The sequence below is a fragment of the Channa argus genome, chromosome 15 (genome assembly GCF_033026475.1).
Source record: "Channa argus isolate prfri chromosome 15, Channa argus male v1.0, whole genome shotgun sequence".
Taxonomy (NCBI): Eukaryota; Metazoa; Chordata; class Actinopteri; order Anabantiformes; family Channidae; genus Channa; species Channa argus.
In genome coordinates this window covers 10,958,303-10,983,049 of record NC_090211.1, presented here as the reverse complement: position 1 = coordinate 10,983,049, position 24,747 = coordinate 10,958,303, and the positions used below count along the sequence as shown (strand labels likewise).

The window sequence follows — 24,747 nt, the reverse complement described above, 5'->3', positions numbered from 1 at the left end:
TCGTTTGATCCAAATTAAATACAGGTGAACAAGTAAAGCTGTCATCTGTCACTAACACACAAATTTCTGAAATCCCTATACAATTTTTCTTCAGTTGATTTTACTTACAAACTTTCTGGTGGAACAAGCTTCTCCTACAAGAGCGTGACAATAGATACACCTGTGGTGATGGTGATGATCACAATATGTACTTACTCATCTTGAATTTTACATAAGAGAGAAAACCACAGAAAACCAACAACAGGAAGTATCCATCTATATTATCATGCAAAGAGCCCTTAAGGTAAGCTTTAAAAATACATTATATATTCTGTTGATGATAAATAGCAAAGGAAAAGACAAAAAACCTGAATGCAATCAAAATAATTTAAAAAAGTAATTTCTAAAATACTGTACATAATCTCTATCAAACCTTAATATAGCTTTAAAGAAAAGTAATGAAAAAAAATACCTGTTCAAGTTTCTAAAACATTTGCCCAGATTTCAGAGAATAAACTTAGTATCTGGGTTTTTGACTGATAGTCTGACAATAATTAATAAAGTCTGACATTTTTGTATTTTAAGACACGTTAACAAGCAGTGAGTTTTATCAACCAGACAAAAGAAGACCTTGCCCGCTTTCCCATTTTGTCCTTTTGGTATTCTAGGCTAAACGAAGATGACCAAAGGTCTAATATATATCCCTAATATATATCCCTAAATATATTTAGGGACTTACCGAAATTATAAGTACTGTATTTAAAAGTACAATTCTAAGGTACTTGTATTTTACTGGATTTGTTTTACTTTTCACTTCATATTACTTCTACGTTTAATTAACAGTTTGGGGGGTAATCTTGTACTTTGTAACTCCACCACATTTACTGACAGCTTTGGGTACTTACTTTTTGCAGCTGGAGAGTACTAACTAAATATAAAATCAACTAAGAAATGATGATGAGTGATTGTTTAGCCACCTGTCGAAGTGGTTAAAAGCAACACCCCTGTAGTAGCTGCTGTTTTCATTTCTTTGTTTTCTGAAAATAGGTATCTTATTTCGTTTTTCACCGTTTTACTTTCCGAGGTTTATTTTGAAAGGTCAGCCCGTGCGTACGTGCGTGTACGCGTTCTTGTCCCTTGGTGGAGGGCGTGGTCATGTTAATTTCAGGAACCAGCGGTCCATCCGTTGTTGCGCACAGTTCGTGAGAATCCGCGAGTGTGGGCGACCGGGGGAAATACGCTGACAAGAAAGCGAAGCCTGACCGTCAGTTCGTATCACCGGGAGAAGTTTCGATGTAACTCCTACACAAGATCGTTAAATGGTAAGATATTTATTTGTCATACGCGTTGATAAGTGTACATATATGACTATAATAATGCTTTTTAAGCAGCCTTTTTATTTCCTTGTCATGAAGTCGCGTTCACAGTAAAATATGTAAGGACTCGGTGACGCATGTTGTATATTGTGTATCTGTTATTAGTATAAGAAAATATAGACCTCTTAGGCTATAAGGCGATGAACGATAGCTATGTAGCGTCACAGTAAACAAGTTAGACAAGGTGTAACGCAAAGTAATCCCCGGAAGGCCTTTTGACTGTAGGTCCGATCACTTCACGTAATTGTTTTAAGTTGTCACACATTTTTCCCTATTTTTCGCCACCCGTCTATTATTATATTAAGTAATAATTTTTATGTTATGATATGTAATATGTTATTACTGAAACTCACAAGATGTCGCTTTAAACTTGCTCTTGTGTTTACGTAATGTATACTTGACGTGACGACAGTAGCTATTTAATCCTATAGACATATCCTATGATTTACATTGTTGTGTGTGTGTGTCTGTGTCTTTGCGTGTAACAGTGATTAGGAGTGCTCATCATGTCTAGAATTCCTTTGCTGAAGCGTTCAAAGCCAGGGGCATTTCCAGGTTTAAGCAACCCTCCACAGGGTCCAGGCATCCATGTCTACCTCTTCTGGACTAAGGAGGGGGAAAAATATTTGTCCCACACCAGTGGAGAAATCACAGCAGAGGAGCTGTGCATCTTAGCTGCAGAGGTTGTAGGTGAGATTGACCAAATGCACCCGCAAGGCTACAATTAAAGGGCTTGTTTCTTCTAGCCTCTTTTAGTTAATTTAGCCTGCTGGTGGCAAGTGTGTAAACCTCTTTGTTTATTCTACAGGGATAACTCCTCTGTGCCATGTGTTGTTTGCCTTGTGTGATCCAGTGTCGCGTTGTTGGTACAGTCCAAACCACATATTTAGTCCAGAAGAGAACTCAAACCTTGTACTTCATTATTGTATGAGGTTAGTAACTATTTGTTTAACACTGTATTAGCAGGGCAGATTGAGCACACTGAGAATGTCCACAAATGTTGTCTGGTGTCTTTGTGCTTAGGTTTTACTTCCACAATTGGCATGGACTAAATGAAAAGGAGCCAACTGTAACCCGTTATCCTGTTAAAGCGGGGACAGATCAGGGGGGTTTCCCTTTGCTTGATATCACATCCTTGGAGTATTTATTTTCTCAGGTCTGTATACAACATGATTCTTACAATTTATTGTCTGCTAATTCATTGTAATCATTGTCTCAGTGATTCTCAAAAACATTAATGCAGCTATCTTTTTTGCCTCCTGTGTTTCCAAAAGGCCAAGTATGAATTTGTAAATGAAGTGGTACCAATGGAAGAAGTTCAGTCAGACGAGGAACTAAATCGATTCAAAAATGAGAGCCTGGGAATGGCTGTACTTCATCTTTCATACCAGGCAATGCAGACAGGGTGTAGTTTACAGGATGTTGCAGAAAAAATCAGGTGATTAATTGTTTGGTACAGTTGTAAAATAGTACCAATAAGTAATTGTACTTACATTTGTAAATTTGTGAACAAAGATGTATTTTTTGTTTAGAATATGATCCAAAGCAAAACATGCATTTTTTCTCATTTGATGTGGGTGATTATTTACCTAATTTATTTCGGCTGTTTTCTATTGCTGAGACAGTCTTTAGGACTGCTAAAACATTTTCTGATCTAATTTAACAACTGGATCCAGGTTACATGAACATATCTCATTTTCCAGCTTTCAGCAGTGCATACCAAGGTCTTTCGCCAAACACATTTCCAGAAACAACTTCCTGACGAAAATCAGAATCCGTCGGGTGTTTGCGGAATTTGTACGGACTTTCCAACAACACACTGTTGGACGGCTGGGTGCCCAGGAGATCATGTACAAATACATATCTACTCTAGAAAACTTGGTACCACGTTTTGGTACTGAGACCTTCCCTGTATTCCATCTGAAAGAGGATATAGATGGAAGTACCCCTTACATGCCCACCACCCATGCAGAGGGTGTTTCAAAAGACAATTTCACAGCTCCTGCCTCACATGAAATAATGGTATCTGGCACAAAGGGAATTCATTGGAGGAAGGTGTCCAGTCAAAAGGTTTGTAAAAATATAGGTTAATGTATCGAATAGGCTAATTGTGTTATGTCTTTTCTGCTGGTATGGACTTTTTTATCATCTTTACTTAGGCACAGGCAAACACTTACTTCCGGAATGACTACATGAGGAAAACAAAACAACAGTCCAGCCAACAAATTGCAGACACTCCCAGTAAATGGACCTCCTTCTGTGATTTCCCTGAAATAACTCACATAGCCATCAATGGAGCTAATGTCTGCATTAGCACTCAGGACAATCGCTGCATGGTGAGTGTTTACCCTTTAATGTAAAAGCTGCACTATATTAATTTAAATGAGTAAATGCGGTTGTGATGCATTAGTGCAATTGATATACTGTATAGTATATTAGCCATTATACTGACAAATTGTTCAGGATTTGAAGTGTCTGAAAAATTGAACAGTGTATGCCTAGATTCTCATTTATTCTTTAATATTCTTTGTTTGATTGCAAGAGCTCTGAGTTTTGTTATGCTTTAAGAATTTTATTATGTTTTCAAGTTGTATGTGTCTTTAGGTGGGAGCTCTGATTGTAAGGTGGTGGTGTTTCTGTATGTGTATGTAGGAGGTCGAGATGATCTCTAGCCAGGAGGCCCGTTCCTTCATCTCCCTGCTAGATGGATACTACCGGCTGACTGCAGACGCCCACCACTATCTTTGTCATAAAGTGGCTCCCCCAAGGGTAGTGCTGAGTGTAGCAAATGGACTGCATGGGCCTATGCAGTGAGTTCTTCCCCTTCACATACACATGCAGGCACAAATAAATTATAGAGTGCATTATATCACAACTCTGGTGTGTTTCCAGTGATGACTTTGTGCTGCTGAAGCTGAAAAAGGAGGCAGCAGAGGAGGGAGCTTTCCTTGTACGTTGGAGTGCTCTTGACTATCACCGTATCATACTAGCTGTGCTAAACAAAAATGAGGTAAGTCAACACCCACACTCATCTCTGGGAATTATTGCAGTGCAATGATGGAGAAAAACATTCAGCTACTGCATATATACCTGTATTTATGTGTACTTGCGGCCCACAGAACGGTTCAGCACCAAGCCACAAGCAGTTTCGGATACTGCACAAGGGTCAGATGTTCAGTCTTGAGGGCTGGGACAGAGAATTCACTAGTGTCAAAGAGCTCACAGACAGTCTCAAGACCTTTGTACTCAAGTCTGGATCAGAGAGCTTTACAGTAAAAAAATGCTGTTTTCCAAGACAAGCAGGTGTGTATTTGATAGCAATATGTTTTGCAGCCAGCCAAATGTGGCCCAGTGTTTGACCCAGTGTAATGTATATGTTTTTAAATGAGTTTTGTTTTTTGTTGTTTTGGTGTAGAGCAATCCAACCTTCTGGTAATGAGGCAAGGTATCGATCACCGTGTTCACACTAAGTTCTGTCCCCAGAAAAAGGACAAAGTACACTTCTACTGGATTAAGGAAAATAGAATTACACAGGTAATGAGACCTATTTGCCATCTCCATATGACCATGTGTTACCTGACAATGTGCTATAGGTTCATAGCTTTGTGATTGATCCAGGTGTTGTGTTTATGAGCAGAATCAGCATTTGGGCCGCGGTACCAGAACTAACATCTATTTTGGACGTTTGCGGCTGGAGGGAGGAGGAGACAATGATGATGACAAATTCAACAACAACGCTGATGATCCAAATGAGATCCGAGTGGTTCTGAAGATTCTAGACAAAAGCCATGAAGACATTGCACTAGTAAGCCTTGTGGCCTTTGCGGTAATTGTAAAAACCTGCTCAAAAGAATAACTGATATTATTTAAAATACAAATAAATATTAACATGTTTGCTCTAGATCAGGTGTCACCAACATGTTGCCAGTGGGCACCAGGTCGCCTGCAAGGACCACATGAGTAGCCAACAGGCCTGTTCTACAAATAGATCACCATAGCGCCACTTACCAATAAGATGCATCCAATTTTTTGTTGCTATTCTTTTTTAAATCACATTTGATAGTTATTGTGAGAAGTCATTAACATGATCCGTGTCTTCACATAAATGAATATCATTAATTTAATGAATTATTAATAATAACATATAATTAAAGCTAAATTGATTAAATGTGATATTTCAAAAGTGTTTATCAAACTGGTAGCCCTTCACATTAATTGGTACTCAAGAAGTAGCTCTCAGTTTCAAAAAGGTTGGTGACCCCTGCTCTAGATCCTCACATACAGTCACTTGAAGGAGTATTAGACACTTTCAATTTTAGGGGGGGATATAGCAAATGTATGAAAATGCATAAACCTAAAATATGTCATTTAAAAAAGCATTGATATCCTTAATTCAGTACTTTGTAGAAGACAGTAACAGTTACATACAGTTACATAGCGAAGTCTTAAGCTTTTTAAAAGATTTTCACTACTGGATATGGGCGGTTTATCCCGTATTTACTAACAAATTCCCTTTCAATCCCTCAGATTGGATAAAAAGCATTTTTGAATTGCCAACTTTAGGTTTTTCTACAGATGTTTTATGGGGTTTAGGTCTTTGACTGTCCTAAGTAGTCAAACCAAAGCTGATTTCTGAAGCCAACCCAGACATAAAACTTCCCAGTAACTTTATTTTTGTTTCATAAGATAAGAGAATCTTCTTCCTAATGCTCCGAGTCCTTGGGGACAGCTGTGGCCAATTTTAAAGTGCTTTTTCCCAGTAAGATGCTATTTAGGTGCTCCATTTACAATTTTTACATAGGTTCGTTTAACGCCACACAGGCTGTGCCTGTTAAACATGAAGTCCTGGTGAGATGGTTGTCCTCCTGCCAGGTCCTGCTGTCTGTCCAAAAGACTTCTGAAACTCTGTAACATTAAACTCTAAACTCTTTGTTACCTCCCCTCCTTGTATAGTTACTTTGTGTGGACAGCCAAACCTGGAAAGAGTGCTGGAAGTTCCAAAGTTGTGCTGACTGTGATTCTAGGGACAATTATAGCTTTAAAAATGGTTCTATACCTTTGCCCTGATCTATTTCTCCCCAGAAAATAATGTAGGTCTATGAACAGTTTTGTTCTGACACGCAGTAAGACTTGTGGGGTATTACATACTGTACACAAGTGTGTTCTTCTTAAATATTCAGTCAGTTCAATTGACAATAGCTGACAATAAATAGCAGTTTTCAATGCAGTGTAGAAAAACAAAATGGTCTGACTGCTTTCCCAATACAGTGTTCCTTTTTCTTTTTTTTAGGCATTTTTTGAAACTGCAAGTTTCATGAGCAAGGTATCCCACAGGCACCTGGTGTTCATACATGGTGTATCTGTCAAAGGAACTGAAAGTAAGCACATGAACACTGTTCACCTTCACAAACTCACTACCCATAGTTCTTTGACTTCCTTCTTTGTTACTTCCAGAATACACATAAGATCAGTATCTGTAGTCAAATATGTGATTATAATGTCAAGTAAAGCATGAAGCAGATGCAAAACTACAGCCAGTCTCTGTTCTGTTTTGAAGAAGAGGCCCTTTGTTTACATTTTGTTCGCTGCTATACCAGAAACTTGGCCTGTCAAAGTTCTCTTATAATTTGCAGACATCATGGTAGAAGAATTTGTCGAGTTTGGACCCTTGGATGTTTTCCTTCGTAAAGAAAAGGCATCGGTGACCCCTCAGTGGAAATTTATTGTCGCAAAACAACTTGCCAGTGCACTCAGTTATCTTGTGAGTTCAAACACTCTTAAGTTTATTTGTCTGCCACAGAATATGTTTATATACAACTCATTCATTATGATATCGGTATTAATATAAAAGTGCTGTACAATTCATCACCAACCTTGTATTTGTTTAAGTTTCTGTAAGCTGCTGTGAGCAGGTAAAATATTTCAAACAACAAAATCCTGTACTGTAGCTTTACAAATGGACAAAATTTTGACTTTGTGGTGCTGAATGAAGAAAATAATAAGACCATACTGTAAGTTCAAGGTTATTTTGGCAATTAACTAATGACATTAATTGTTTGCAAAAACCTTTTGACAGGGCAATCTTTTAACAATACGCTGCCTGACAAATGGATAACACCACTATAATTTCATTGTAGGAGAACAAGCGCTTGGTTCATGGAAACGTCTGTGCAAAAAACACTCTGGTAGCAAGGCGAGGTCTCGAGCATGATACTGTTCCTTTTGTCAAGCTGAGTGACCCTGGAATCTCCCTGAGTGTCCTGTCACGGGAAGGTCAGTCCCTGAAACTCACTTTACACAAGCTCTTATTTAACTTTGTATATGAACTTCTGTTCCTTATTGGCCCAAATGTTAAAGTATGCTTGGTCAAGGTGCTGAACCCTCAGTTGCCTCAGTGGGTCAGGCCAGCAAGCTGCACGGCATCCGTCATGATCTTGTGTTTGTGAATGGGTGAATAAGAACCATTTTGAATAAAAGCGCTGTATACGCAGACAGTTTAAGATTTACTATACAAAAAGGTTTTCTGTATGAAGTATATTCTGCCTTAATTTAATCAGATTTAGGAAACAGGAAACTAACCAGACCATTTCCTGTGACTTATTTCTTGTTATCTTGCAGATTTACTTCTGAATATGTGATTAAAGTCTGTCTTACAAAATTCTCAAATAAACTCAGACCTGGTAAATAACCACCATTAGTGTTCTATATAGTGAATGAAGAAAAATGAACAAAAACGTTGCAGCTTAGTGACTGAATATACATTGAAAACCCTATTTTGTCAGATTTGTTGGTATTGTATTGAATTCAGGCCATTTTAATATAAATTACAGCATCATAAAGATTTTTCTACACCCTTTATAAACATTTTAACAAATTTTTTTTTTCAAATTGTGAACCATACTGAAAATTCTGGTGTCGTATTGAGTTGGTCAAAAAGATTACATACAATGCCTGGACTTAAAGGTCATCTTTACATTATTAGTGTGAGAGCTGTAACACAGTTGTAACACAGCTCTCACACTTATGAGATCCTTTTCTTTATTAATGTTATTATTTCGCCGTTTTTCGGTCACTATCTACTCCTAGACGGTTTGTCGTAGAATCTTCGTTCTACTTCCTAAATGTTGGTCTCTTTTAGGACATCAAGGCTGTTATTTTTCTTATTGATAACTTTTATACTTTTTATTATATTTCACTTTTTATCAATTTTTCTTCTCAAAGAAAATTAATGGAAGCCACTTAAAACTCTTCTTCAACTTGCCTCTTTTGATCTGCTTCTTGTATCGTCATACTTTGACGTAGAAACTTAATTTAAAGTTTAAACGGGTCTAGTCCCTTTCAACTTTTTCTGTGCTGATCAGCTTCTTTGTATCTTTTATACTTTTTGAATAATCAAAGTTTTAGTTGTAGTTTTTCAACTTTTTCATTAGTGTATATTGCGGAATACTTCATTAGAGTGTATTGCAGAATATTGGAGCAGCTAGAGTGGGTGACATCACAGGCACTCTAACTTTTCAGCTTCCACTTTTAGCAACTTTTTTCCTTCTTTTCCTTCTTACCTTCAGTCAACTTTAATCTTACATAAACAAACTATACATCAGAATGTAGGTATTTTTGTCTTCTTTCAGTAAATGTAACTCTCATAGTGACAGGACTGACAGTTATTTCTCTAAGTGTCCAGAAGCAGAGAGAGTGTCTTCTGAAACTCCCATTGGAGCTTCGTTGAAGCCTTTTGCCACTCACAGTTTTAGAATTGTTTCAATAGGACTAATACTTTTTCATATTTTGAACATTTTGCGAGGCATAGTCTCAGCACGTTCACAGCCTCTGTGTGCATTTGGATCATGACTCAGCAGGCAGGCAGCTGTCATTGTCATGGTAACAGCCCCAGCTGCATGAGATCATGTGATCATGTGATCTGAGCCTCAGAGCTGTGTCCACACACTTTACCTGAGTTTTTCTTTCAGCATACACAGTGGAGACACACACACACACACACACACACACACACACACACACACACACACACACACTCTCCTTCACATACAGGAAACACCCTTTCAAAATAAAAGCATTTAATCATACTTTATCCGCTTACAAACGACATAAAACACACTTTCAAATTAAAAGCTTTTTCCAACTTTTTTCAGTTTTTCAGTATTAAAATGATCCCTTCATTTCTAAATAGTTACTTCTTCCTTTTTTTTACACTATTAATAGCAAGTTTTTACTTTGCTTTTTTCATTGTTTAGTTTAACTTTGAATATTTACCTTTTCCTTTGTTTCCTTTGATCTTTCAACTTGTTACTGATTTACTTCCTTCATTCTTACTTTCTACTTCTATCTTCGTTTATGAATTCAACTTTTCCTGGACTTTTTCCTAGTTTTTTCCTTTTACTGTCATCTTCTTTCTTTCTCCTTTTGTTCGAATTTCTCTCTCTTCCCCGTTTGCTGCTTTGAACGTGCGAACGCCTTTGCTCTCTGCAGCTTCTCAGCGGTCGGCCTCTACCGGGCGACTTAACAGCTTTCCCACGTAATTTCCTCGGAAATTGCCTTTTCTAGTTTAACTTTGCTTTCCTTCACTGCAGAGCGTCTTGAGCGTATCCCGTGGATTGCTCCTGAGTGTATTGAAAATGGTGCATCCATTGGCAATGCTGCTGACCAATGGAGCTTTGGTGCCACGCTGCTTGAGATCTGCAACAATGGTGAACTTCCCATGAGTGGCAGCACATTGTCTGAGGTACCACTACTTTTTGGTTAACCCTCCATGAAAGCTTTACCTGCCCATTTATCTTTTTGATTAGTAATTGTAACACCACAACCTTTTCCCCCGTAACAGAAAGAGCGCTTTTATCAACAAAAGGGCCGCCTAGCTGAACCGTCCTCCCAGGAACTAGCCAGCTTCATCAGTATGTGTTTGACCTACGAGCCTACGGAAAGGCCTTCGTTCCGCACTGTGCTCAGAGACCTCACAGAAATCAAAGGTGTGTCTTTCTTGCATTACTTTTTGTTTTTCTTCCAGCCTACCTCAGTTAATTCATTAAACACATATATTTCTCTGCATACAGATCTTGATATATCTCCCAGTGAATCTCTACCTAACACAGACCCTAGTGTGTTCCATAAACGCTACCTGAAAAAATTGCGGGATTTAGGAGAGGTGAGTTCTAGTACCAAATCATTAGTAGTTTTTGTTTTATTAGCGACTATTCCAAATCAAATTCCTTTGTCTTCAGGGTCACTTTGGAAAGGTGACGCTCTACCAGTACGACCCAGCCAACGATGGGACGGGAGAGCGGGTTGCTGTGAAGGCTTTGAAACAAGAAAATGGAAGTGTGCCTGATGGCTGGATGAAGGAAATTGGGATCCTAAAGTCACTTTATCACAGCAACATTGTCAAGTACAAAGGCTGTTGCACTGAAATGGGTGAGTCCTCAGCTGTATCATGTCTGCATCAGATGTTTTTCTCACATGTTCTTCAACATACAGTGTCTGCATGTTGAAACAAGTATTTGCTCAATTTTTCCAACTGGCTTCCTCAGCGGATTGTAGGAATGAATTTTTGGTCGCTTCTGTTCCTCTGTAAATATTGAAAATCTATTCAAGGTGCAACACAGCTTCTACTTTATGTCCACATTTCGAGCTTTCATCATGGGGAATGCTGAGTATCAGTGCCTCTTCCGCATCAGGATACAAAGCAGGTCCTTCTTACCTTTGAAATGTAATCGATATAGGAGGATAGAAACCTTTTTGCATTGTCTTTTGACAGGAGGGCAAGTGGTGCAATTGATAATGGAATACCTGCCTCTGGGGAGTCTGCGAGAGTACCTTCCTAAACGTAAATTGGGTGTGCCGCAGTGCCTTATGTTTGCTCAACAAATATGTCAGGTGGGTTTGTGGTTTTAGTGGTTTTTGCTAATAATCTGTATCGTCTGCCTTTGCTTTTGATCTTAAATGATTGATGGCCCTGTGTCAGATGCCAGGTTTTGCTCTTCTTTCTATAAAGATAGTTTTATTATTTGTTTTTGTACAGCGTGAAGACTTTTCTCTGGGTTTCTCTCTACGATTGTTTATTTATTTAGTTTAAGTTCAATTCCTCAATTATACTAGCATTACTGTATGTTACTCTTATACTGTTTTCTCTTAACAACCATAAGAATATCCAACAAAAAGTAATAACTTAAGTTATTTGTTAAACCAATGAATTTTGTAACTTTGTGACATGTAGTGAAAAAGTTGAGAATTAAAATTTTCTAAAGGAATTTTGTCTTTAACTTTTTTGATTTTCTGAAAATTCCCCCCTTGCTAATTTTTGTTGTTTCTTCTTTCTGTTATAAAGGGTATGGAGTACTTGCACTCAAAGCGATACATCCATCGAGACCTAGCTGCCCGTAATGTTTTGGTGGAAAATGACAGTTTGGTAAAGATTGGAGACTTTGGGCTGACGAAATACATCCCTGAAGGTGAGATCTACTATCGTGTCCGTGAAGATGGGGACAGTCCAGTGTTCTGGTGAGTTTAGACACATTAATCGTTTTTATCTGTGTTTTTGATTCATGGCTTTGGTCAATAAACTGTATTTTTTGCAATGTGTAGGTATGCCATTGAGTGCTTGAAAGAGAGTAAATTTTCCTTTGCGTCTGACATTTGGTCCTTCGGAGTAACTTTGTACGAGATCCTGACCCGCTGTGACCATCGCCAAAGTCCTCCAACTGTAAATCACCACTGGCCACCTACAACAGTCTTAATCCTGCATATATTTTATATTATTAAGTTTATTCACAATATGTGTTTTAAATGCACAATGTACGCTTGTGTTTTTTATAGAAGTTCTTTGAAATGATGGAAGGAGCCCAAGGACAGATGACTGTGATGGTGCTCATAAAACTGTTGGAGAAACAGCTGCGATTGCCTTGTCCCAAAGAATGCCCACACGAGGTAATATTAGGAACACATATAAAAAATGTACTTCTTGTTGACATTATGAGCAGCCTGATAGTACCTTTTGTATTTTTTATTTTTACCAACAGGTAAAGATGTTAATGGATCAATGTTGGGCTGCAGATCCTGCCCAGCGACCATTGTTCATATCCCTCATTGAAAAGTTGGAGGCTATTCGCCGAACATACGACTGGCAGTCAAATATAAACTTTTCTTTGGCTCAGATTTGCTAAGCAGGATTCAGCAAAGATCTATATGCCCACCTGTCATCATTTTGTCACATATATTACATAGTAGACAACAATGTGTGTTCTGCTCTGCAATGCCTGCTGCCTTCATTTACATAGAGGCTTCATTTTGATAAAGACACACACTCCTATCCTGTCATATCAGATATTAACAGAATAATAAACTTGGACTGTGTATTTTTTTCTGACTAATCAGTTTTCATATATATTACAGCATTAAGTGTTAAGAATTTCTATAAGGTCGAGAAGTTACTGTTTTTCGTGATGTTGAATTTTGTATATGTCAGTGTAAATGCTAATTTTGCATTCCATTTTGTATAAATCAAAAGAACAGATTCAAAATGTAATAAAACTGTTTCACATGCTCTTGCCTTAAACACTGAAAAAAACATGCACGTCTCTTAAATTTTAAAGGTGAATTATAGTATATGACATTTATACCTGTATGTTTCCAGGTGTCATTCATATTTCTTCAAAAAGAACTCATCTGTTACTAGTCTTCAAATGTACTTTAAAGGAAGCAACTTCTGCACTAAATGTTCTCTCGAACATTCCGCTGACTCAGGGTATGATCCTTGCATCATGCCTCTAGGCAGGAAAACAAGTTTCTGCCCTGTGAAAATTTAAACATCCTATGTCATTAACTGTTACCATTTTAGTTGCTGCCAGTATGTACCTAGAGTTTTTGCTGCAAAATTACATATCATTAACATCAGTTCTCTGACATTGGAGTAGCTTATCTTCATATCTTCAAGTGTTATATTTAAGTGCCTACTGTAGTTGTGGATTAGATCAACATTCAGGAGGATTTGTGGACCATTCCATTTAGAACTGCTTCAGCTCAGCCATATTCTTATGATGTTGGTGTAAAGGGTTCTCTAGAGGTTCTTCTCACTATTAAGTTGAGGTCTAGACTCAACTTAATACTGGGCCACTCAGTAGGTTAACTTCGATGTTTAGGGTCTTCATCACCCGGCTTCTGAGCTTCAGCTTGCAGACAGCAACTTGGACATTGTCCCGTGGGATACCTTGATAAACGTAAGAATTCATTTTCCACTCCACAATGGCCTTTCTTTCATCTGTTCACAAGACATTTTCCCAGTATTGCTTAGGTCTGTCAAGGTGATTTTGGCAGAGCAATGGCTTCTCCCATGGTGTTCTGCCATGGATACTATGCCTGTTCAATGTTTTGCATATGGTTAATCCTTCATAATCTTTAGCTGTTACTCTAGGGTTCTTTTTATACCTCACTAGTCACTCTGTGATGTGCCTTTTAAGCGATGGGTGGCCACTTTCATGGAGAGTAGCCACAGTACCAAATCGTCTCTTATTATAGACAATGTGTCTAACTGTGAACATAAATATCTAAAGTTGAGATTATTCTGTAACACTTGTAGATTGTAGATCTTCTAAAATTAAATTTTTGCATGGTTTCAACATCAGCTGATGCTCCTTGTGAAACGCTGTTTGAGGGTTTTTATAAATCAAGGTAATTTTAACACACCACACCTCCATTTTTGTTTTATTGACTGGACTCCAGGTTTGCTAACAGCTGACTACAGTTGACGTTTAGTGACATCGGAACCCTAGTGTTGCTATTTCTTTTTCCACAATTACTTTTACTATGTTTAATTATTGTGTTTTATTAGCTTAGAAATCTGTTTGTTAATGCTTGTGACTTTGGTCAGAAATATGCAGATCGAATTAAATGTCATGTCCAATTTATACAGAAAACATGGAAATTGCAAACAGTGCAATTACTTTTTCTTGTGACGGTATGTGTCAATCAGTAGGTAGAAAGCAGCCAAGCTTCATCATTAAGTGCTTTGAGTGATTATTTTTTACCCAAAGTGAATTACAATTGAATACCAGACACTGGGGAAGCTTTAAGGGTCAGTGTCTTGCCAAGGGACACATTGATATGTAGCCAGGAGAAAACTGGAAGTCAAACCACTGACCCGGTGGTTTGTTGATCACTGCTCTACCAACAGAGCTACAGCTACAACCTCTCAATTTGCCTTCTCATCTGGGCAATACAATATGGCTTCAGAACTTGTTAACAAAAAGGCCCCAGAAGGTTACTTCCTTCACCGTGACCCTCAGCACTACAGTCCCACAGGTTTGTGTGCTAAGTCCAGTTCTGTATTATTTCTTCACTTCTAACTCTATATCAACACACAGCTCTAACATTGGGTTAGAGACAATTGATTGGCCCGATTCTTGGAGAGTCAACTCACAGGGAGGAGGTAAAAACCCCTATACATGCAGAAGAGCACAAGGAGAGCTAGAAAAATTACCATGGAGCCCAGCCACACACTTTGCTACACACATGAATACACATCGCCTACACTCTCATCACTGGAAAATTGGTTTATACAGTATATTCTGATCTTATATATGCACCAATTTACATTAAAGGAATCAAGGAATCACACTTGCACACAAATGTGCATTAACTGCAAATGTACACTATGTATATTTTACATTTTATTTTAGGTTTGATTTTCAGCATTTAATTAGTAATGTACATAACTAGATAATTATGTGGGCTTTAAAAAAACGAAATCAATGTAAGAATATTCACAAAAAATATCAAAACATGTGCCTGCCATACGTTTTCTAAACCATCTATGTAGTCTTACTATTAATGCTACAAGGCTTAAAGAATTTCGGATATACTTTTATAATCTAAATTTCAGTACTGGTAGAGTTAAAATTGTGTTAAAAACATGTGGTTTCTGTTTGTGTTTTGCTGTGTGTAAGTCTTGGGAATCACTAAAATTAATGTTCTTGCCCTGGTTGTGTCTCAGTGAGAGATCTGCAAGTTTAAGCAGTGCACAGGGGACCAACCCGTGGCCCCGCCCCCACCCTTCATTACGTCGTAGTCATGGGGAATGCGTCCTCCTTTCGTCCAATGAGAAGCGTCGCTGGGGCCATGTGTGTATTGTTTAAACTGCTCAAATCAGACAGAGATTTCAGACCGACACAACTTCCACCAAACTGAGTGATGGCGGCCGTCGTGTCTGTTTGTGGGGCTACCAAAGATGAAAGCACAGACACAGGGCTCAGTTTCACTTCTCATCCGCTTCATGAAAATTACGATCTCGCAGCCGAAAATTGGATGGCCGGAGACCGAAGGAATCCCGAGTTCCAAGCTGGAGAGGACGACTCAGCACTGGGACGCGAGTTTCAGCGGAGGGTCGACGAGGACTTGACATCACTGAGCTCTGAAGAGATCGAGAACCGCTTGGAGAGAACTCGTCGGGAGTTTTATAACCGCAGGAAAATTATCATAAAAAATCTACCCTCCGACGTTAGTAATCAGGTATGATTTTCAATTCTTAGACGTCTGTAGGTATTGTTCAAGGATTGATTGATTGATTGCGCCAAGCTTATTGGAGCCTGGCTAGTGTTAGCCTAGCTCCACTACGCCTGCCATGCTACCAGTGTTAGCCTGCTAGCTGTTTAAATCAGTAGTTGCAATTTAGTTTGGTTAAACAGTGTTTTCTTTTAATTTACAACAGTTTAAAAATCAACTACACCGTAAGTTAATAGCCATCAAAGACCATTAAGACAGAGCTGTACTGAAGTAGTTATATTGGATCAGTGACTTACTCAGCTGACTGAGCTATGTCCGATAGTTAACTGTCAATAGTGGCCATCTGTGGCCTCTACGACCTGACAGTCTCACCTCGTTGGGAGCAGTTTAGTAACTTTAATATTCTTGGTGTACTTTAACAAGTAAAGCTAACAACCCAAACTCTTCCTCTTTGCGAGTTTTTTCCATGAACATTGCTACTTTTTTATCAGCTCATCTGTTGTCAAAGCTGGCCTTTTTGGTTTCTATCAACCATCCTGTGATTTAGTCATGACGCCACAAATTTTTTTTTTTTTTGGAACGTGCCTGACTCGTGGGGAGCGGTGGCCCTGCGGGCGCTACCATTGTTCACAGGGGGGGGAATAGTGGGAGTTCGAGATGCGAGTTGCCCCATAACAAAAGGGATAAGGCGTGGAGACAAAAACGTTTCAGAAAATGCTAGATGGCATCACCATTCGTGTGTGGATGAGCGAAGCAGCCCAGAACATTTTCTCCTCAAACAATGGATCAGTTGTCAACTCCCTCACTCCACACAGGTGTACTTGTTACTAGTTTCCCAGTGGACATGAATGAGTTAATTATGTGACTACATATTGAACATTGTACAATTACCAAAATCTACAGCTTGGAAATATGTCTAATTGTCTAATTTATTTTTATTCATTTATTTTTTTTAATAGGAGGTCCATGAGCTGCTGGGCAACTATGACTTGAAGTACTGCTTTGTTGACAAATACAAGGGCACAGGTTGGTCTGCTTGTCTATCACGTAGCGTGGAGTGTCTACAATGGCAAAAGGATTATCATAGTAAACACAATCGGCTACAAATCACCTGTTGGTTGAGTCAACGTGGGGAAAAATAAAATGTTGGTCATGATCAACAGCTGTCATACATACAGTTGCAGCTTGCTGCCTTCCCCTTTAAGGCTTGCTGCGTAGCTGCTGCCCAGTCGGAGGGCCTCTGCTGACCTCAGTCCACCACAGCATTAGAACCACCTGGTGGCTTTAATGTTGTGGCCGATTGATTTATATCTCAACAATAAGGCCATGGTCTTCTTTTAAAGGATATTATTGCTTCTCAGTGTGCATGTTTGTATTTAATGTATTTATCAATGTGGTAAATCTGGCAGAGATGGCAAGCAGGTATATTTTGTTGGCAAGAATTTGAAAATTGAACAGAATTATGTAATAAAATTGGAAGTGGAAGGAACAAAATGTATACTAAAATATACAGTTCTTCAGAAATGCCAAGCAAAACTTTATTCTCACTTATTTTTGGTCAGTAAACAGTTGCTGCTCTGTTCTGGTGTGAAATGGTACAACTCACTTGTGACGCACTTGCAACACACGATCATCAATGTGTATGCATCAAAAATACCAAAAAAAGAGCAAACAAGTCATAATCAGGGTTTCATTCTCCTAAGGAGGTGACTCAACATTTTGAGAGCTGAAATGTGAGGTTTTTCTTTTTCTAAATTTTGGGGCTTTGTGGTCTATGAGAGAACCGCTTGCCATTAGAAATCTCAAAGCTCTTTGTCTCTAATAACTGCAAAATCTCTACCTAGGCTACGAACTAAAATGATTTTGCATATGCATAGTATACCGCCAGAAAGTGGCTAATAACTAACAGCCAAAAAAGAGCTTGAGCTACAGGTTAACTTAAGGCTTCCATTTTATCTACAAAGCATTTGTGGTGGTAAACATGGCTTTAAAGCCAGTTCTCCCTTATGCATTTCCCTCAGAACATGGGTAACAGGATATTTCCTTCGCATGTCACGCCACATTATTGTGCTTTGTATTTAAGTGTGTGACCCTCTGCTAGACAGTGGCTGTAACATTCATACTCAAAGCTTTAGATGTGATAAATGTTTCAATTGGGAAAAAATGCTTATGCTTCTTTTCATCTTGCACCTATGACTGCAAGTGTAGTTCAAACATCGTGCCACCAGCATTGTCGGTGACCAGAACTTTTTAAGGACCTCCTTGAAATTTGTGGTCTATAAAGTTATTTTTTGTTGTTGTTTTGTTTGTTCTGTTTGAACCCTGACTAACCAAATGTCGATCTTGAGTTTGTTGTGCTTGTCTCTTCCCATGACCCTCAGCATTTGTGACACTGCTCAATGGAGAACAGGCCCAGTGTGCCATCAAAGAGTTTCACCTGCATGTGCTACGAGACCGGGAGATCTCTGTGCAGCTGCAGCCAACAGACGCTCTGCTGTGCATTGCCAACTTGCCCCGTACTTTCACCCAGCAGCAGTTTGAAGATTTGGTTCGCCCCTTTGGTAATCTCGAGCGGTGCTTTCTGGTGTACAGCGCTTCCACTGGACATTCAAAAGGCTATGGCTTTGTGGAGTACATGAAGAAAGACTCGGCGGCCAGGGCCAAGTCAGAACTCTTAGGAAAGCAGCTGGGCTCCCGCATGCTCTATGTCCACTGGACTGAGGTGGGCTCCCTCACATACCCGCTGCTCCACTCCAAATGTCTGTGTGTGGATTGCCTTCCCCCAAGCCTGCTGACAGCCCAAGATCTCCGCAATGCTCTGGCTGACACACATATGCCAGTTTTCTGCCAGGTTAAATTTACCACACACAAACACCCTGCTGCTATCTATGAAATGAATACCTAATCAGAATGCTATAATAAACATTTAGACCAAGATAATTTATTTACTCCCACTTTTTGTTCGTTGATTTATAAGCAGCATACAGCCTTGCACAGTGTTTGTATTTTTTGTTTTTGGTATTTAGTCAAATATTGCTGTACAAGGCTGCATTAAATGTTTAGAGCTCTTTCTGATTGAAGGTTATGCACTGCCACATGTTCTAGAAATTGATTTTTAAGGATGTGTCATAGACAGCAGGATTAATTTTGCAAAACTGTATTTTATATTTGTTTCTTTTCTTGTGCATGAATACCTTTCACCTTTAACCCAGTTTTAGTGTGGCCACACAAAGTCTCTATAGCAATGAGCATTGCTGGTTTCTATAGTGATGACTTCCTGACTCCCCCAGGTGGTGTCATTCAGCAGGCTTTTCTAGAACAAGAGAGGGTTTTTCTTTTAGCATGACACACAGAAGCATTTTTCTACTTATTTGTTTTCACTTTTTTTTTTCTTCTGAAAGACTTTTACACTTGCTACTTCATTATTAAAGGGAACAGTTTAATTTTCCCAGCAATATTGACAATTTGAAAGCTATGTACTTAACAGCATAGTTCTCTATGTAATATTAATGAAGATTAAAGAAGATGGCAGGATTTCTGGTCAGTTCATATCTTAGTGTGCACTGTACCTACTGGGCTAATGGTGTGACATTACAATGAGATGTTATTCTCTCTATACAGCTGGCTCAGGGACAAGATGGGAGTTTCCGGAGGTTTGCTGTGTTAGAGTTTGCCACTGCAGAGATGGCTGAGGAAGCACAGCGATTCACTGATGGCAGGCTGGTGGGTGGGACACACATCAGGGTGTCCTTCTGTGCTCCTGGCCCTCCTGGAAGAAGCATGCTGGCTGCTCTGATTGCTGCCCAAACTATGGTATGTAAATCAAATTGATATTGTATTAACAATCACAAAATTATTGAGCTTTCTATGACTCTTGTGCTTATTGCCTGTTTTGTCATCCTCCCTTCAAGGCTGTGAATAGGGGTAAAGGTCTTCTCCCTGATCCCACAGCCATGCAGATACTCACAGGCCTCAGTAACCCTGCCACCCTCAAGATGCTGCTCAACCCACCTTCACAGGGACACAAACAAGGTAAGGAGTTCTCAAAAGACATTTGATTTAAAATTTTTATTTTTTTTTTTTTTTTGATGTTTTGCCCTGCTGCAGTGAGTCCTAATTTATTTTGATATTTTTCCCTGGTTGCAGGCCTCCTTGGGGCAGCCCCTATATTGCCACTGCTTGCCAACCCTGCTCTCTCTGCTGCCCTGCTCCAAGTGCTCCTTCAGAACCAAGCCAAGGCCCAACAGGTTCTTCTGCATTTATGACTTTTCTGTGACATGTCTTTTAGCCACGCAACTTTTTTTGATTAATCTTAATCTACTCATAAACTTTATTTATTTTATTTTTTTGCCCCACTCTCTGCTCTTTCCTCCTTCACCATTAGCAAGCCTTTTTGGGGAATCATCTTCTTTGGGCTCAGGTGTTGCACAATAAAGAAAACCCTCTAGTGCCTTGTGTGAGTGATAATGGTGTTTGTGTCTGGCTAGTGGTGTGCTACAGCTTAATGGATCCTGGTTTCTATTTTTATGTGATCTGTGATAGAAAACAAAATGCCTGAGTGGGTAAGCTCTCGCTACGAAAGTGTGAGGTTTGTTTGTGTGCGTTGTGGCTACTTTTTAGTGGTGCTAAATGATGTGGTAATTATTTATTCTGTGAGATCTGTATCTTTCTGTAAGATTATACATTTTGAGTAAGCCTCTGTGCTGAACAAGTCTGCTCGTGCAGTTCAATAGCAATGTAGCTTGAGAGCTATAGGGTTGTGTAACCCTCTTGTGACACTGACCTCTGCTCTCTCCTTGGCCAGCAGGCAGGACTCATTGGGGAGAATCCTCTGGCTGCTCTGCCTGTCCAGCAGGGAGTCCATCTGCTTGGAGACCTGGCCCAAGGTTTGGCAGCCACTGACTCCAGCCGTAGCGCCTCGAGTCACAAAACAGTTTTTGCTCTGCTTATGATAAACTTTCTGTTTAGCTCTTACCTGTTATTCATGCCTCTTGCTCTTTACATTAGTGATGATAATTTGGTCACATCCATCGTAAAAACATTAATCTTGGGCATTTTTAATTGTAACTTTTTATTTGAATTGTATTTAACTGCCAGAGTTAAATACACCAAAACTAAAAGATTGAATGCTTTAATTGTATTTCTTTAGGCGGTGTAGTCTCAGGTCTTGGACTTCAGGCAGATCCACTAGCTCCCCTAAAGCCAATACCACTTGGCAGAACCCTCACAAGGGAGCAGGACTCTCCCACAGCAGCATGCACCTTCCCCCAGACTTCCTCTCCCACTATGCAGGGCCTCTCTATGCCCCTGATGGGTGGCATGATAGGTGCAGATGGCCTCACAGCACAAGGGGTGAGGTTGCAAGTAATTTCTATAGTAGGCTTTCTGCCTACTGTGTTCTAGTCCAGGTTATTTTTTTATTTTTTTGTGGAAATGGGAAAATAAAAAAAAATAATAATTCTCTCCCCTCCTGTCAGGTATCCTTACTAGGAGATCCTCCAAAAGATGTTAATCTCCCTCTGAGTGCCTTCCTTAGTGCAAACAGTGTTTTCCCCTCAGGTGAGGTGCTTGTTTGCACTGCATAGGTTTGATTTTCCTACTTAGCAGTAAGTTCCTCTTTGCCAGGACCAGGTTAATATTGTATTTCCAGCATATTGTCTGTCTGCCCTCTCTCACTTCAGGAGGAAGTAGCTGCAGACCTCACCCCTACAGGAAGAGGCCAACACTAAGTAATGTGTCCAATCAGCATATACAGCAGACCATACACCAAAATTACAGCCTGCGCTACCAGGATTCCTACCGCCCTGAATATCCTCCCCTACAACAGGTTTGCATTTACTCGTCGATGGTAAACATTTGTTATGTGTTATTGTACATGTGTTACTTGTACATGCTGTTTTGCTAGACCTGTGACCTGTTGCATTTTAAATGTAGTGCTCTTTACGTTGCCCATTTGTGTCTGTTGAGTAAGCTATATAAATCTGCCATTCTGGTGTTTCTCCCCAGGAGCCCCTGGGCTACTTGTATGAACAGCAGGAGAACCTTGAAGCTGGTGCCTCAGCAGGGTTTGGACAGCAGGTTGTTTTAGTCAACTAATTCAAAATGGCACGGGTATTTTTTTTAAGTCATCATTTTAATCCTTAATAGGTTGACAAAAAAACTGATGTTTGTCTGTACAGCTTTCGTGTCCACCTGATTACAGTGAGCGGTTTCCCCACTACAATTACCCACCAAGCCCTCCCCTGTCCTCATTCTTCAGCTCAGGGTCTGAGGCTTCCAGTAATGGGGCCCTACCTACCACCCAGCTCAACAGGGTATGCCCAAAACTTTAGACTTTGATAGCTGAAATATTAATTTAAAACTGTTGGTTAGTTGTTAGTCACTGAGTGTAAATTTGAAAATTATAGCCCATATTCAATAATGTTGTGCTGTGAGTGCATGAGGCTCAGTTGACGTTTAGGTCACCAAAAGTTGTTTGTTTTTCTTTAGGCAGTGGGAATGCCTCCTGTCAGCCACACTACTAACTATCCCCCAGGCTTGGGAAATGCTGTGAAGGTAATTTAGACACTTTGTCTTTGACTTTTAATAATGAACACATTTGGTTGTAAACCAAGCAACTGCTTTATTGTATTTTTTTATAGACTCCCATTGGTAGCCACAAACGTGTTTTCTCCCGGCTGATTCCTTCTCCAGAGCCAAGCCCTGAAGGCGGGTACGTGGGCCAGCACTCCCAAGGCCTCGGTGGCCATTATGCAGACTCCTACCTTAAGCGAAAACGTATATTCTAAATGCATTGGGATATCTTTTTGCTCTGAGTACCCATTCCACTGTGTTAGGACATAATGGCATCTGCTCCAGTTAACAATACAGCTTGGTTACTGGATTTGTCTCCTGTGTGCTCCTGTGAGTGACCCCTGGAGGGCACTGGTGAGTGCAGCCTGTAGCTATCTGAAAATTCGTCACTCCATGTAAATATTTGGTGGTTGTTGTGCTTGTGTGTGTGTGTGTTGTCTTTTTTTTTTTTTCTCCCTCCCTGATGTATGTACATATGATTTTAGTTTGTTAAATTAAGTTTTTACTTTTTTTTTTTTTTTTTTTTTAAAGGCTTTTAATTTTGTTTTGAAAAACTTGTTTCATGAGGAGGAAAAATATTAATTGGCAAATTAAGTATTTTCTCAAGCATTTGTTTTTCCTCTGAGTATGTATCGGTGGAGCTAGAGATAATTTGGCCAGTTTTCAGTGGCAGCTATAGGCTGCTTTTTATGTTTGACATCTCACTATAGTGAGAATACTGTCCACAACTTCAAGCAAAGGGACTTAATTATTTAAAAACAAGCTTTACTTAAGAGGCTTTACTTTTTAAATGGTCTTCCTAATTCATGTAAAAAGTTCAGTAGTTTGTTTAAGGAGATGGTGTTTTATATTATTTTTTATTTTTTTTGTTTTTCCTTCCAATGAGTTGTATATTTTGCTGTATGTCTCTAGGCATTTCCTCAAGAGTTAACGTTCAGCTTTCCATCCACTAATGACAGTTGTGTATACCTACCTTTGTCTTATGATGAAGCTTTTTACTATGCCGGCATATTTTTATTTTTTATTTTTTTCAAGCCTCAACTTTTCCACGTTTTTTCTTTTGATCCACACCCTCCAGCTTGTTTACGGAGTAGTTATCTACACTGGTTGTTGAGTGATTGCACTTGGAGGGCACAGGTCACAGTCTTTAGTCTGTTTTCACCTTTTTTAATAAGCTGCCGTTTCAAGTCTCCTCTCACTCATATGTCCAGGAGTTAAATATTTTCTGTGAGTTCTGTTTTGATAAGTTACATTTTGAATGTCCAAACACCACGCCTGGATGGGTGGGTGGGTGAGGCAGCAGAGATGCACTGTATGCCATTTCTCAAGCTGCCATCAGCTAGTGAATACACAAACCTTTTACATTACTCCTCAGTGAGAACCTTTACTCTAAGTTGAATGAGGTTCTCTTGATGAGTAGATGGCAGCTGGAATTATGGTCACAGCCTATTTTTCATTAATGGTTGGATTTAAGTCTGCCTGGGGAGATGCTAATGGAAGGTACTGGTATGTGATTGGTCACTGACAATGTGCTTTTTATTTTTCATTTTCTTAATTTTTTTTTTTCCCCTACGTTTTGATCATTATGTGGTTGACAGTTTGATTGTGAAAACCCATTACCTCTGATTTCTGCTAGAAAATGCAGCTACACTTGAGCCTTAACAGTGTTTCCGTGATCTCATCCTGCCCTGTGTTGGCTTCTATCTACAACTACCATTTTCTGTCTTTTTTTTTTTTTTTTTTTTTTTTTTTTTTTTTTTTTTTTTTTTTTTGCTGCTGTGTAAATAGTTGAAGTGTGATCATTTTCCTTATTCCTAAAGTTTTTGTTTTTCTTTAGTCATACCTGCCTCTGGTCTGGTGCTTTTCAATGAATTTGCTGCGCCTTGTGTTTTTTTTTTTTTGTTTGACAGTATGTTTGAAAACTGATGTGACCAAGAGTGCTGCCACAGCAGACTGCTCATGTTGTGTATGGACCAAGAGTTGCAGCTGTACTGTATGATTCATTTCAGCTGATTTGACTCTTAACTGACTTAACTGCAACCCTCTTTTCTGTACCGCCATGGTTGTCTCTGTACGTGTGATGTGAAAAAGTAAATGTTGTTTAAATCCATCTTGTGATGTCATTTTAAAACTGGCTTACCTGAAAACGTTTTTTGTATTTGCGTGTGGTTGTGGCATACAACAATTGTCTCCTCAGCACAACTCTGTTATAAAACAGCAAATGGGCATATGTGGTTGATAGTAAGCTGATAAGGTGCCTTTTTTATTTATCATTTTAACCTCCCAATTTGAAAATCCAATGTGCTTTTAA

General features: G+C 39.2%; 2 protein-coding genes across 13 annotated transcripts; both read left to right on the top strand.

Moving 5' to 3' along the window:
* The first annotated feature begins 1,141 nt into the window (after nucleotides 1-1,141).
* On the top strand, nucleotides 1,142-12,908 carry tyk2 (tyrosine kinase 2). Of its 5 annotated transcripts, none has more exons than XM_067477560.1 (24): nucleotides 1,142-1,301; nucleotides 1,844-2,045; nucleotides 2,164-2,287; nucleotides 2,379-2,511; nucleotides 2,630-2,793; nucleotides 3,059-3,425; nucleotides 3,515-3,691; nucleotides 4,008-4,165; nucleotides 4,248-4,365; nucleotides 4,475-4,658; nucleotides 4,771-4,889; nucleotides 4,993-5,160; nucleotides 6,646-6,733; nucleotides 6,989-7,116; nucleotides 7,493-7,628; nucleotides 9,944-10,095; nucleotides 10,195-10,339; nucleotides 10,424-10,515; nucleotides 10,592-10,781; nucleotides 11,125-11,243; nucleotides 11,695-11,867; nucleotides 11,952-12,069; nucleotides 12,183-12,293; nucleotides 12,386-12,908. In XM_067477560.1, the coding sequence occupies exons 2-24, from the start codon at nucleotides 1,862-1,864 to the stop codon at nucleotides 12,527-12,529; spliced, it is 3,492 nt and encodes a 1,163-aa protein (XP_067333661.1). In that variant the 5' UTR covers nucleotides 1,142-1,301; nucleotides 1,844-1,861; the 3' UTR covers nucleotides 12,530-12,908. The 5 variants fall into 5 exon arrangements, with proteins under 5 accessions (XP_067333661.1, XP_067333660.1, XP_067333659.1 ...); XM_067477559.1 differs by having other exon boundaries at nucleotides 4,990-5,160; XM_067477558.1 differs by having other exon boundaries at nucleotides 4,990-5,181.
* A 2,603-nt stretch (nucleotides 12,909-15,511) lies between these two features.
* Nucleotides 15,512-24,546, top strand: raver1 (ribonucleoprotein, PTB-binding 1). Of its 8 annotated transcripts, none has more exons than XM_067478098.1 (15): nucleotides 15,512-15,869; nucleotides 16,823-16,889; nucleotides 18,245-18,585; nucleotides 19,485-19,676; nucleotides 19,775-19,895; nucleotides 20,010-20,110; nucleotides 20,248-20,319; nucleotides 20,671-20,749; nucleotides 21,013-21,215; nucleotides 21,341-21,422; nucleotides 21,545-21,690; nucleotides 21,870-21,941; nucleotides 22,043-22,177; nucleotides 22,353-22,418; nucleotides 22,557-24,546. In XM_067478098.1, exons 1-15 carry the CDS (start codon nucleotides 15,552-15,554, stop codon nucleotides 22,704-22,706), a joined length of 2,145 nt encoding a protein of 714 aa, XP_067334199.1. In that variant the 5' UTR covers nucleotides 15,512-15,551; the 3' UTR covers nucleotides 22,707-24,546. The 8 variants fall into 8 exon arrangements, with proteins under 8 accessions (XP_067334199.1, XP_067334195.1, XP_067334196.1 ...); XM_067478094.1 differs by having other exon boundaries at nucleotides 18,245-18,714; XM_067478095.1 differs by having other exon boundaries at nucleotides 18,245-18,714; nucleotides 22,505-24,546.
* Nucleotides 24,547-24,747: the final 201 nt, after the last annotated feature.